Below are 15,236 nucleotides of genomic sequence, written 5' to 3'. Positions count from 1 at the left end.
CTAACTCTGTCAATAAGTATCCTACCATACACTTTTCCTATTATACTAAGAAGACAGATGTCCCTATTTTTCACTCTCCTGACTGAGAATCGAACCCTAGACGAATAAAGACGCTGGTGTTGTGTCTGGGATAGATTAAAACTGCTCTGTCACTTGCCGAGTTGCGTGGGGCTGAGAAATAATCCTAATGTATTGTGATGAAAATATATCCTCCCATAATGGATTTACCTAGTTCGTCAAAAAAAAAAAAAAAAAATCAGGTGTTTAGCTATTACTGTACCACGCCGTGGTCGAGTGGTATCAGTGCCTGACTTCTATCTGGAGATGTAGGGTTCGATTCCCATTCAGGAGCATAAAAAACATTTGTACACACGCGTGTAATGTGTGTCTCTCCTATATATATATATATATATATATATATATATATATATATATATTCTTTTTTTTGGGGGGGGTTGACAGTTGATAGAGTACTGGTTAATTACTGTTCATATTCAAAAGATGTATACCATTTCATACCTTCGTAGACAACACTTACTTAACATTAATAAATTAAAATGTAAATTGTTCGATATGTAAATATTAGAAATGAAACATTTTTTCATTTACAGTCTATTTAATCAGTACTGATACCTATACACAGCAACGTCTGCGACGACGGGAGATAAAGAATCACAGTGACGTGAATATCTCACGCTTCAGTGCTCAAAAGCTAAGATGTTATAACGAAACCCTTAACAGAAATGTGAGGTTGGTACAACTACCTTACATCGTTCTAGTAGTAACAAATAAAGAGTTGCAGCTCTTGAGTCTGTATCTTCATAATCAATCGTATGTGTGGCGTAGATTGATCTGGAGGTAAGTATACATTATAGTCCCCATGGCTTAGTGATAGTGGCCACCATATCCTCCGCTGCCCTTGGCCTTTTGCAGGGCCTTGGAAGAGGCTGCTGTAGCCTGCGCCGCCGCAGCTTGTGCTTCCTGCAGGTCGTTTACGGACAGGCTCTGCTGCTGGTTAAGAGCGTTAGCAGCCTGTTGTGCCTCCCAGGCCATGGCCGCTTGGGAGGTGCGTACTGATCGCGCGTGCTGCAGTGCCTGGAAGGTCTGTGTCACCACCGTCTGAGCTTCAGAGTATGCAGCGTCAAGGTCTTGTGCTGTCTGTACGGCCAGGTTGTACGTGTTCTTGGCTTCCTGCTCGGCGGCGATAGCCAGCTCAGTTTTGGCAGCCTCTGAGAAAGCTGCAGCTTGCGCACCATGTGCGGCCTGTGTAACTTGTGCAGCCTGGGCAAGTTTGCTGGCAGCCGCTGCTCTGGCTGTCTGAGCTGCTGCTGATGAGGCGGAAGCTGCTTGACTGGCTGCTGCACCATAGGCTGCGGCAGCGGCACCAGCTTGACCTGCAGCTGCGGCCGTGGCCTGGTTGGCAGCTTGGTTTGCAACCTCAGACGCGAAGGCTCCATGGCCGTCACCACCAACCACTAAGAAGCCACCGCCACCGCTGCCATAGCCGCCACTGCCGTAGCCGCCCCCGCCGTGTCCGCCATGGCCATACCCACGCTTCTCCTGGGAGATGAGACAGAGTAAGGGAAGAACATACAGCTGTGAGAACCCCAAACACCTCTTATAAGAAAACTACTGCTAGACACAGCTGTATAGCTGAATCCACACGTGTGATCAAATCTATTTTCGTGACTCGTTTTTCCAGAGGGTAAACATTGGCAGCTGACTGTGTCTTCTAAACGCTGAGTCAGGTTTTTGTGATGCAAGATTATTTTAAGCAAGGATATGGACAAATAAGCATCAGTAACTGTACTTCCCATCTGGATGATACATGTAGCCTACTCAACATTACTTGTAAGTACATAAAGTTAAGTGGGGACTTCCGCATGCAAAAATCAAGCTTCTCTCCAAAACTGCCCGACTGCATTGCTGTGCGGTCATATACTTTAACCATCAAGTATCTGCCTCGTCAATCCCCATTCAGATACTCCCCTTCCATATTATTCTTTGCTCTTAGACACTTACTCGCACCACCTCCTGGCCTTCTTCGGCGATAGCAACCCCTGTGGAATAGAAAAGTAACTGTCACACAATCATCGTATACAAACTTTAATGAAGTTAGGGTAAAAATTTATGGTGAATCTAAAATTTCACTTTTTTTTTTTTTAGCACAATCCCCTTTGCTTTGGAATCAAATAAAACCAGTTATGCAATTACATAGTCATTAAAAAAAAAAAAAAAAATGAATATTAGTGCAAAAGAAAAAATGAGCTTTGGAGTGAATATATAATGTAGGAGAAAATGGATACATGTAAATGCACTAAAAAAAAAAACAAAAAAAAAAAACAATGCATTTAATTTTTCAAGTCTATATGAATAAAGAGTTCGCCACAGTTTCCGCCTCTCTTACTGACCCAGGAAGAGGAGTGCGAGGAGCGACTTAAGAAGCACCATCTCGGAAGGAGGTCGAAAGAGATGTGACATTTTGGGCCTCCTCCCTGCCTTATATAGCACGGGGCTTGACACAGGGGCCCCTAAGTGGACAATAGGTGCTGGGAGGTGGAGGGTGGGAAAGGTGGGTGATGAGGGTGGAGGAGAGATCGCTTCTTTTAGTATGACTTCGGGTTTTTGTCGACCGCTTGTCACAGTGTTTAGCAACATAGCAAGACTGAAAGAAAGGGAAAGGGATTGCAAGAAAGGGAAAGGATGAGAGAAAATTTTACACTCAGCTGTTCACATGAAGGGGTAGTTTTTAATTCCGTTTGGCCATGAAACCCTTTCTTATCACGAATCTTTTCCTGACCAATAATCGATTCTCTGCCTCTTAGGACCAGCTGAACCTTAAATGTCCACACAGATTCATCTCTTTCCTGTCCATTATTTTTATGCAAGAGTTAATCTGTATTCTTAATCTGTTATGCACACAACTAGTCAACTCCAAAACTGTCTACCTGAGTCTTTTTTTTTTTCTCTTCTTTTGACTTTCGATCTTCCAGTCGTATGTGTTCAGAAATTAAAGTAACAAAGAGTCTGGCGAAAATAAAGCCTTTCCCACACGTACGGTCTTCTTTAGTTATGTCTGTCTCTTATTCTACATACTGTGGTGCTGAAAATAATCTTAATAGTCTTGATTTTAGGTACACCCACGGCATCGAGAGATTAGTCCTCGTCCAAGAAGGTTAAAGAAAATAGTGGACGCTCAAGAATATGTAAAGCATATTCAAAATGTGTGTGTGTGTGTGTGTGTGTGTGTGTGTGTGTGTGTGTGTGTGTGTGTGTGTGTGTGTGTGTGTGTAACTATGATTGATCTTGCCTGGCGACACATTGATTAATCTTGCCGATACATCTGGAACGATAATTCTCGGATTACAAAAGATTATTACACTGTTAGCAATATTCTCAAGTTCGATGGTACTTCGCTTGCAAGGAATTTCCTTAAGAAACTACGGGAACTGTCAGTCGGGACAAAACAAGAGAGATGCCGTTGTAAGAAAAGTTACATCTCCTTCGTTGTGAGTGGTTTCTCCTGAGTTAAATCGTTTAGCGTTGGTAACAATAAGATATAAAGCAGGTCTTCGTACTGATGTAATTAGCAACGTTGTTCCATTGTTCCCCATATATTTACAAATTAAGGTTAATCTACAGACACCATCCAAAGTCCTCTCGCATCTCCTGCCTCGCTCTCAGTGGCTCTGGAAACCAAGTACTGTACGTAAAATCGCATTTAATCTACAATATTAAGATTGACCCATAACTAATTAAATTCACCGGTGTCGGTTGCTGCGGACTTATATCTACTGATTTTTCGATGTTCATGGACAGACAAACAAGAGAGGTGACATGACATCTGACGCCGACTGTACCTGTGTTCTGGCGCTGACGAGAAGGCTACACAATGTGGCCCTGTGTACCGTGGGTGAAGTTAGCTGTGGCGTCCATCCAGGAGCCAAACCTCCTCATATTTCCTCACACCTTACCCTGGGAAGGACCCTGATTCGACCCTGGTGAGGCGCTGTCTACCACAAGGGGGCGCCAGTTCTCTACAAGGTGTACGCACTGTATTGCACTTGAGGGACGATCCCACAGAAGCAGTTGCTTATCTGGAGGTGATGGGTCTGCTTGGTTAGACAGACTGGGACTAAGCAACAACAGCAACAATAGTAACAACAACAAAACAACCTGTGTTCTAATTTTAAGTACTGTATCTGTTCATACATTCAATATTTCTGGGTTGGAAAGCACTGATGAAGTAACATTTAATAAAACACAAGCCTCGGCCATGCGTGCTAACATGCGCGTACTGTTCTGTATAAAAAAAAAAAAATACTGAACTAAACTTTATTCACCTGAAATAAAAGAGTAGGATTAGTCTTAACATAGGGCAGTGCTTGCGTACTGCATGAAGGTGTGTTAGTGCCACATTAACGTATACAGGTATGTGTGGGACTTTGCTTAGACCTGAAAACGAAAATAGAATAAGCAGTTGAAACTGGATTGATGAGGAATGTTTTTGCGCTGCTTAGGCTGGATAGGAAGAAAAACGCAGCCATTCGTAGTAGGTGTGAAGCAAGGAAATCTGTTGATAGGAGGATAGAACAGTGTGTGTTTGAATAATTTGTGCATGGGGAGAAAATAGATATAGGTGGGGTGGCAAAACGGCTTTATGTGAGTGAGATAGATGGGATAAGGGTGGCGGCCAACAACAAGGTGGATGGATAACGTAACTGAGTGTGAGAGAAAATAAAGGGTGGAAATTGATGAATCTAAGGAAGTGACAGTGGATCGAGTTGGTTAGGTAAACTTTGTAAGGAGATGCTCATGATAAGGGTTTGGTCTCAGTCTCTCTCTCTCTCTCTCTCTCTCTCTCTCTCTCTTTACAGATAGTCGACGAAACTACTATCTTTCAAATGTACCGTACGCGAAGTGCCTTTACAAAAAAATAAAAAGTGCGGATTTAGTTTGACTTCTGATTCTTTCCTGTCCATAATAAAGAATTCCATATAAATCTGTACACTTCCATGGTGAGAATTAGCTTTTCAAATGTTCTGAATTATTATCCAAACCAGGATCTCTCTCTCTCTCTCTCTCTCTCTCTCTCTGTCTCTCTCTGTCTCTCTCTCTCTCTCTCTCTCTCTCTCTCTCTCTCTCTCTTTAGGAAAAATCACCAGTTCAGTAATCCTACGGCGCCGACAGATTCACAATACTTGTGTCAGCAAATTGCAAATCCACATACAGAAAGACTCAGCAATCGATACAATATCTATCTGTTTGTCTTGCTACCTATCTATCTATATAAATAGCCTTTTGTTGTATCTTTAAGAGTAGTATTAACGGTAACATTCTATGAACTATATAACGACCATTACGGTTTTATCTTTGTTCAGCCAATAACCAGGTACGCTTCTGTTGTATTTCTTACACCAGAGTTTTAAAAGCTGCATAATGTAGTACAAGACAGTCTAAATTAGAATTAAAAGCTACATATAAATAACAGGAAGTAATAGCAAATGCTTCATTGTATTTCGACTAGTGGGCTTTATTAGTCAGGATACAGCTTTACAAAATGAAGGTAGAGGTGGTAAAAAGTGTTGAATTATACAGTTTGAGCTCTAGTGTGCAGTAAGGCCATATCCACTGCTCTTAGCTTGCGCCAAAGCCTTGGCTGCGGCAGCCTCTGCCTGCGCCGCTGCCTGCTGCGCCTGCTGCAGGTCGTTCAGGGCCAGGTTCTGCTGCTGGTTGAGGGCGTGGGTGGCCTGCTGTGCCTGCCAGGCCATGCCGGCCTGTGCGGACCTGACGGCCCTGGCAGCCACCAGTGCCTGGTACGTCTCCTCCACGATGCCTCGCGCCTCGGCGTACGCGGCGTCCAGGTCGTTGGCCGTCTGCACCGCCAGGTTGTACGTGTTCTTGGCCTCCTGCTCCGCCTTGTGCGTCTGTGTGGCCAGGGAAGCCTCGGAGAAAGCTGCGGACTGTGCGCCCTGTGCGGCAGTGGTGATCTGCGCAGCCTGAGCCTGCTTGCTGGCTGCGGCAGCCTGAGCTGTCTGAGCTGCGGCTGAGGAAGCTGCGGCAGCCTGGTTGGCGGCAGCACCAGCGGCTGCGTTGGCGGTTCCTATCAGTCCTGCGGCAGCCGCGGTAGCCTCGTCAGCAGCCTGGTTGGCGATGTCTGCGGCACTGGGGCCGTGGCTGCCGCCGCCGCCGCCAGCTCCCACCACCAAGTAGCCGCCACCGCCAGTGCCGTAGCCGTCACCGCCGCCGCCACCGTACCCGCCGCCACCATACCCACGCTTCTCCTACAGTGGGGTGGATGTGTTGCACTCACACAGCTTTAAGCACATTATGCAACGCCTAACTCGAGACAGTAACTATGTATAAAGTTCGACAAGTGAACTGTTTTTCTATATTACTGTCAGAAATATTGATAACTATAATTACAGCATTCAGTTAGATTTCCAGATTAGCAATGCTTCAGACATAACTCACATGAATTGCCGTATAACCTAAATGATTGCAATTAAATGTAACATGAATATGATTACGTAGCCTACAGAATTATTTTTATGAATTTAATAAGTGACTGAAGGAAAAAAATCATTCAGCTGTTTTGGTAACAGGTATTTAGTCTTAGATGAATGAAACTGTCTGAAGGTAGGCAGGAAAACACAAGAGGATCATTGACCTAGTGTTTAAAGCATTCGGTACTTACCCTCACATCATCATCCCCAGCAATAGCGGTGCCTGAAATGAGATATATCGTCGTTAGTCATCAGTGCTGTTAGGTCTGCAACACTGGTTTTATGTGACTAATTGGCGATAAGGATATAACTTAACAGATATACATTACACACTGGAGGATAATCTAGCGGCTAAGCATATCAGAATCAAGGCCGTGTGAATATTAAGGTGCCAAAAATGCGAAAAACAAAACTATCTGCAGCAAGAATTGACCGTAATGAAGATTTGTTATCCAGTCACTTAGTTAGATTCCTTTAAAAACACGACTCCAAGATAGAGGTGGATAAAAAAGCCTAACCGAGAAAAGCGAAGAGGACGGCGACAACAACCCGACGTGGCACCATCTTCAACTGAGGGGCAACTCGATACTGTGCAGTGGCTCCCTGGTCTGCAGCCTTATATACCCTACGACGTGACGGTGCAAACGTGGGTGTAGTCTCCGGTACACATACACCCTAGCCCTCGCTTCTGTGTCTCCTCCCCCTACACCACAATACCCGGTGAAGGGGGTGTAGGGTCGGGAGTGATTTTTGCCACCGTGAAAATAGAGGAAGGTGAGAGTTTAAGCGAGAGTGAGGACTTGCATAACCACATCGAGTCACTGTCTGAAAATAAAGTTTTAATTGCCGTCCACTGAATTAGAAAAAGGAGAGAGTGTGAGTGAGATCGAGCGGTTACACAGCTACTGCATATCATCAAGCCACCGTCAAATAGCTACAGCCTGAGTTATTTTTGCTGGACACTCCTAATTATATACCTGGAACACGTGATTTGAGAACTAGAGCAAATCCATGGAAGGTACACTGTATAAGGTGGCGTATCTGTATAACACAATATTTCAGATTTTTTTTTGTGTGAGGGGGAAGGTAATGGGGTATGGGTGGGGGACTCGGATTGCAGGGTGGGAGCTTAGGGGGAGGGGAGTTTCATTCTTTCATTCTATGGGTCACCGTGAAAGTGCACAGCGAAGAATGTACAGTTTATCTCTCTGGCAACATCTTTCCCGTGAATAGGTGTTGCTCAACGCCTTTAGCAGATGACCGAGACAGAGTTTAGCTGCCGGGTTGTTTGTTTCTGTGCTGATGCTCTAGATATGTTAGCCTTCGCATGGTCGGGAGAGCTTTACTATTTATCCAGCTGTCAGATTATATTCCCACCTGAGAGTGAGTCATAAGAGCCTAAAAGTGCTACTGTTGTTGAGATTATAATGAAATATGCTAATGAATGAAAACAGTTTATTCATGGCTCACCCGCTATCATGCATTTTTTACGAGATTCAAAGCGTAACCTCTTTTTTTTCTGCTTCCCTTTTAATTATTTGTCTCGATTTTGAAGTCTGGTTATTTTGTAAAACTGTCTGTAGTGAAATATGCTAGGGCACTAAGGAATGGTGTGATTACCAGAAGCATCATGTTCTACCCAGCTGGTCAGAATAGTCATGTCATGCCCAGTGTAATCATGAACGGGGATTTACTTGACCAACATGACAGAACGAAAAAGAAAAAAGTCCATAATACATTACTGTCGAAATACAGTCACGGGTAATCAGGTCTAAAGTTTTTTCGACAGGTATAGTTATATAAATACTTCTATTAAACTCCGATAGCATAAAAAAAAATCTAGAAAAAATAACTTGGGCAGAAGTATCCAGCTAAATTTCTTCAATGCACTCATATTTTAGAAGAAAAAAAAGCTTAATTTCTTCAGTTCACACATATTATATAAAAAAAAATAATAATAATAATAGGATCCATAAGACCTAATGCAGTCATATTCCATGGATATTTTACCTCGGGAGCCTTGTTTTCTATTTCAGAGGAAGTAACTCTTCTTCTTAGTACAGATCCCCCTTTGCATGAAACAGCATTTCATCTGATTAACCCCCCTTCATTCTGCTGACGTAGTATTAATCTCATTCTTGCCTCCTTCAGACTTTTTTATTCACATTTGGAGAGGTATCTCAAAATGGAAGGTTAGATACAGGCGCCATTAACCAGTCTGCTGCTGGGATACACCTTGAGATAAAATTGTCTCAAAGTAGCAAGAGAAAATGGGACGTGACGTTATCTGAGTGAATGGCTGAAGGCGCAAAATTATGTCTGTTGTCAGTGTATGTCTAAGAAAAATTACGGTCAAACTACTGGGTCAGATGCCACAAAAACTGGCATACATCAAAATGAACCTGATCAATATAAGCTACTTTATCTTAAAACCCTAAATGCACATCTCTATACTCGCAGATCCAACCTCCATAAGTGGATAAGTTGCTTTCATTGTTAGCATAACCACAAGTTATAACCATCTGGCAAGCTATTTTTATTTATGGTTACCTTACTGCACATATGCACATGCGTAGGCCACTGTATATCTGTATGTAATAAATTAGGAGCCACCTCCAGAGCACTGGAAGGATTTCCACTAAAGGTAACAAACCAGCCATACTGAACCTCCTTATGAACACCGGCTGTAGAATCAATATCAGTGCATGACGCTACAATTGCTAGACTGACCAAGCTGGATGCTGAAACACGAACTACTTGCTTTTGAGATACTGATTGTACACCCGGGCATAATGCAGCAGTAATGATCGTGGTGGTAATGCTAGTGTTAGCAATAACAATGAGAGTGAAAATAGACAAATGTGTGTGTGTGTGTGTGTGTGTGTGTGTGTGTGTGTGTGTGTGTGTGTGTGTGTGTGTGTGTGTGTGTGTGTGTGTGTGTGTGTGTGTGTGTGTGTGTGTGTGTGTGTGTGTTATTATTTACAAGGAAATGAAAGTATCGTAATAGCTGTAACATCTATGTTTGTAGACTTGCTTGTATGTAGGCTAACTGTTACATGTATTACATAAAACCGTATGACAACCTAACTTTGTATAAATCATGGTTAATGAGTAAAGAAAAAAAAAATATGGCGATTGACTAGGTAATGCTATTTTAAACGCCTATTAGCCACACGAGGGCCGTGAAGATACATAATCATTTTTTGCTGATTCCTCGAAAAACGACAAATTACATCTGGATAAGTAGCTGTACTGCTGAGCGAACAAGGACAAAGGAAAACATATTTTGTCCAGCAGCCTGACCAACTCGAAGATTAAATTTGAGGTCTTCCAACTGCCAGCTGGATACAATATCACTGTTCCTTTGAGTCCCCTCCTCCTAAGCAGACAGCGGGACTCATTTAGTAATATGTCAGCTCAACAGATGGCGTGAGGGTCGACTACAACCATTCATTTAATGCAGTCCCTAATAATAGCCTCTATTCTGTCATTTACAATCCTTTTTGTAAACGAACTACCCAGTGCTTCTAAAATTTGGTGGAGAGATGGTGCTTAATATATTAGGTTGTGCCTCGACTGACAGTCACCAGGTGATGAGTGCAGGTATGTAATGTAGAAAGGCATTACATATTTGCAGGCGATGGTGTTCTTTTGGTCGAGGCTTTTTTACCATTAGTGTAAGTCTAATTATTTGTCTCTTAGGACTTAGTATAGGTTAGCGATTTGTCTGTTAGATTATTAGTTTTAGGGTCTTTATAGTAGGCATTTTGTTTATAAGTAATATAAGGTTAAAAATATAAAAAATTACAAAAAAATAATAAAAATAAAAATACAAACAAATAAAATAAAAATTATTATATATATATATGTACGTGTGCATGAAAATGTGTATGTTCATATGCTTGGATGTGTGTGTGTATGTATGTATGTATGTATACATACATGTTCGTATATATATGTATATATGTGTCAATATATATACATATATATATATTTGCCTTAATGACCAGAGGCTCCGGCCTCAATGGTCGATAGGAGAAAAAAAAAAAAAAAAAAAAAAAAAAAAAAAAAAAAAAAAAAAAAAAGTAGGTCTCATTACAACGACCACAGTTTTACCAGTGGATCACCGAGAACTGCGCTGATTCCGGGACTCGGTTGCTGAAGAGGAAGCAGTGAGATAAAGTGGCAGTGGGCAGATACAGCTAATGAGTAAGCGGCGCTTTGAATCCGTGAAGCAGTGTACCGATATCCATGCGTAAAGCGAGGGACGTCCTGCCATAATGTGAGAGTGTGACGCATATAATTACTCTGGAATAGGTGCTAGAACAACTCTTCGTCGGTGCCCTTGAATTTAGATGGAAAACCCACTACACATACAAAATTAGAGTTCCGAATGAGGTGAAAGGTTTGAAGAACCGATGAAAAGGGCTGGTGATGCCAATGTGAGTATTCATTTTTCCTTTACTGAATGGGATGTTGAAATAACCTTTTGTCATTGCTTAAGCAAAAGCATACTTTCTTTATATTGATGCGGCGAAGAAAGTTCCACATTTCGTGAGTCACTCCAGTTGAGAAGGGTAGGATATTAATATGATATTTACTAGCGAACTGTATATTACTGTTCTTTGAATTAATCTATAACAGTACATATCTGTCTATCTATCTATCTCTCTATCTATTTATCTGTCTGTCTACGTATAATGAACTCCTTTCTTTCATCCATCCCATCGACTTCTTCCTTTGTGCTTCACGTCTCTTAATACTTCCACATCTCACATCCTGTTCCTCTCTTGTTTACCGACATTCTCACAACTCCGCGTGCATCTTGAGAGCCATGTTAACCAAACATTCATTATATGATTCCATACACTTCTGAACCATCTCGTTGTTGGGAGAACTCTAGGGTTACATTCTGGTTAATGTTAGACAATTTTACTCAGCTTGGGAATGAGTCTTTGGAGCCTAAATTGAACATACTGCAGGAGTCTGATGGGGACAGCCGTAGCATTTTATTCCAGTTACCTTCAGTCAATGTTAGAAGCGTGAGTAGGTAAGTGCACTGGCTCCCCGATCACTAACACCTGCTCGTTTTCTAGTATAAAGAAATTCCCTGGCATCTTTTCCTCAGCGAATTGTTTTTGAATATGGCTGGTTATGAAGTTGTGTACATTATCTTTGTATACTAGGGTGATATTGGAATGGCTCAGATAACACAGACGGGGAGAGTAGGGTGTATTAAGTGAAATAAATCGCTTAGGAAGAGGTATTAAGGAGGTTCCTTTACTGAAAGTACAACCCCTGACTCGTCTGCTGCATTTTCCTCATATTCATCCTTATATTTGTGTTTCTGGGTTTTCTGCACCTTCTCTCTCATCAGAAATCGCGATCATCTTCCTTACTTCCATACAACCCCAACTTGATTTTGCACGCAAGAATGATACGGCTCTACAGTCCTGTCCTCCTCCCTCCCTTAAGCCTAGTTCTCCCGGATACACATGCCTGAAGCGCTAGATCGACGAGAGAAAACAAGGCGCGTTGATATGTCCAATATTTAAAACAGCGCTAACCCTGTACTGCGCTTCCGTTAGTCGATCTTACGCTCCTAACATGACCGAGCATCTTTCTTTCAACAGTCACGTAATAATTATTCATTTTTTTGTGTATGATATACGAATTGAATACTTTCAACTTCCTGATGAGCATTCTTGTTAATTTTCAGTATATATTTATCCGGCACGGTTGATTATATGGGTTAATGACCAAGTACCAATTCATCCATTTACCACCAAAGACTTACCAATAAATTGCAAGAGTTAGCATTTAATCATCTGTATAATCATTTTTTCCCGCCTCCTGTTCTTTCGCCTGCGTCTGCTAGTCTCCTCTCAAACTAGTTCACCGAATCTGCATCCACGACATACTGAGGTTGAGCGTTCCAGGGTCCAGCAGCTCTGTGTGTGAAGGGGTATTTGGTGATATTTAACCTTGGTCTTCGTTGAGCCAGACAGACTGTGCCCTCAGGTTACATCGTGTCTTTGCTGCTGGAATAAGTTTACGCAGTTTACATTTTCAGTGTTTTTCATAATCTTAAATGCATCTATCATGCTCAAAACAAATGGTAAGTGGAGACAGAAATCAAGACACACAAGAAGCGCAAGGGGAAAAAAAATGGATGCTGCAGGAGGTGCTTTTTTCAAATATCATTGCCGATATATTATTCGAGGCTCTGAGTAAGTAGTAGTAGTATTTTTTAATGAACGTGATATCGTTTTTCAGATGCGTTATAGCTAAATAGTTCGTTTTCTAATACCGCGCAATTCATAGAAAATGGAGTCAAATGGCAAACTAAAACTTCCTTTGTGGGCTGGGCTTTTGCAGTGCGTCCCTCTAACATTCTTCTCTTAGGTGCGCCCTTCCACTGCTACCATATAAATCGTTAAATCTCTCAGTTAGGCCCTTAGTGACTATGTTCCCTTGAGTGCTGGGACAGGTCACTGGTTGGTAGGTTGGGAGAAAAAATAAGTAACAGCCTATTCAGCTAATCTCGAAAGGTGAGGTTGCTACAGTGTTTAATTATTACTTATTGTGAAATGCTGGAGCTAACCTGAAGTCTGGTAGTGACCCTCAAGTGTATGGAATATACAGTGCAGGGGTCAATGGTGAATCTTATGCAATGAGCGGCGTATGTTGTTTTGAGGGTCATGCAGTGAGGAGTTTGTGCAGTGTGGGGTGTCATGTAGTGTGGTTTTCATTTAATATGGGTGTCATGTAGTGTGGGAGGCATGCAGTATAGGGTTATTTATTCTCAGGGAAGACCTAGCTCTGTGACAAGGATAACTAGTTACTGGAATTAGTTGTTGCCCCTCCCTGCAATGAGAGGGCTCTCCCTCTGTGCTAAGGGGTCCTTGTATGCAGCATATGTTAGGAGTTTAATGTTTTATGGTACTGAGACTTGATCGATAAAGGAGGAGGATATTCGTAGGCTCAAACGGAGAGAGAAGATGATGATTACATGGCTGTGTAGCCTGTTCTTGAATAAAAGGCCTTGGGGAGTTAGAATTTCGAATGGAGAGTTAAGAGGAAGGTTGGGACTTGAATGTAATTAGTGTTGTAGTGAGAGGGGTAGACTGAGATAGTTTAGGCATGTGGAGAAGATGGTGGATGACTGCTAGGTGAGGAGGGTGAGAAGTGTGAACGTGAGGGTAGATTTGTGAGAGGCAGACCGAAAAAGACCTTGGGACAAGGTCACAGGGATGAGGGACTTATGGGAGAGGCTGCTGGAAATTGAGCAGCATGGAGAGCTGCCATTAGGTGACCAAGGCCGATGTATGCAAGTATATTTGACCCTTTAAAAAAATGGTGATGATGATTGAACATAGAGGTCCATCGAGACACGTGAGGCGTTCATATTGAGGTGTGCAGGTCATAACGAGGTGTAGGGATTCTGGAAGAAGTACAGATACGGTAAACGTAATAAAAAACTAAAAAGCACACAAAGAGCGCATACCTTCGCCAATGCAATTGCCATTAAAAACGACCCGGATTCAGATTAGGATCCTCCCCAAAATTTAATAATTTTTTTCTTGGTCCATGGCCAATCTTTCCACAAAATTTCCTTGATATTCAGTGAGAACTTTCGGAGATATTGTGCGGGATACTCCGGATCCGGATCCGGTCCAAACGTTAATCACTTCTACCTTGGCCCATGGCCCACCCTTCCACAAAACTTCATTAAAATCCGTTCATGACGTTTTAAGTAATCCTGCTAACAGTCAAACAAACAGGCAAACAGGCCAACGCGGGGTAAACATAACCTCCTTGTCAGAGGTTGCGGCCTTACTGAAGCTTGCCATTTAAACTCTCCTTGGGAAAAGAAGAAGAAGAAGAAGGAGAAGACCAAGAAGAAGACGAAGACGATGAAGGAGAAAAGTGCAACAACCCTAGGCTTGAACCTTCACTCTTTCGTTACCGATATGTTAAAACGTTTGGGGTGACATAGGCTGATAGTGTCGTAACTTATCCTTCCTTCATTGTAGGAGGTGACAGCTGTAGTGCGTCCTTGTTTTGGGAGTATACGGTAGTGGATGTAAACTGGTGTGTATATTAGAAGTCACTGAACATTGTGACTTCAGGAATATTCATAAAAGGTGATTGTGTTAATGGTATAAATAATGCTGATTGCAAAGGAGAGTACTTATTGGTGAGATGATATTGACGATCATAGTACTGGTGAAGCTGCTGCTGCTGATGATGATGACAGTAAAGATGAAGTTGGTGATGATGCTTCGGATGACAGTAAAGATGAAGTTGGTGATGATGATGGTAGTAAAGATGAAGTTGATGGTAATGATGATGATGATAGTAATGATGAAGTTGATGATGATGATGATGATGGTGATGATAGTGAAATAAATACAATAATGATATTAATGAAAAGAAGGGAATGAGTAAGATAACTATAAATCCGACGATAATGATGATAATGATAACACTACATAAACTCAAGGGAACCTGCTTTGAGCCCAGTTTCTATTGGAGGTAGGCAGGTCAACAGAGGGTTCAAGAGGCGGTATGATAGTAGGTAAACACATCAGGATTTGTGTGTGGACTTGAAAGAGAGAGAGAGAGAGAGAGAGAGAGAGAGAGAGAGAGAGAGAGAGAGAGAGAGAGAGAGAGAGAGAGAGAATCAATTTTATTCCTCGAAATTTATAACAGAGGTCGCAGCTACTG

General features: G+C 42.1%; 1 protein-coding gene across 1 annotated transcript in view; it reads right to left on the bottom strand.

The window, feature by feature from the left end:
* Positions 1-885: 885 nt before the first annotated feature.
* LOC145415080 (uncharacterized) overlaps positions 886-15,236 on the bottom strand; it is a 146,602-nt gene continuing 132,251 nt past the window's right edge. The window contains exons 3-5 of the mRNA XM_080284493.1: positions 6,698-6,735; positions 5,633-6,284; positions 886-1,529 (exon numbers count right to left, since the gene is read on the bottom strand). Coding sequence (XP_080140619.1) covers positions 886-1,529; positions 5,633-6,284; positions 6,698-6,735 — 1,334 coding nt within the window. The remainder of the gene's footprint in view (positions 1,530-5,632; positions 6,285-6,697; positions 6,736-15,236) is intronic.

Source organism: Coenobita brevimanus, chromosome 101 (assembly GCF_032717465.1).
Source record: "Coenobita brevimanus isolate Jiangsu-jjx chromosome 101, ASM3271746v2, whole genome shotgun sequence".
Classification (NCBI taxonomy): domain Eukaryota; kingdom Metazoa; phylum Arthropoda; class Malacostraca; order Decapoda; family Coenobitidae; genus Coenobita; species Coenobita brevimanus.
This window is presented reverse-complemented; position numbering and strand designations above follow the sequence as displayed.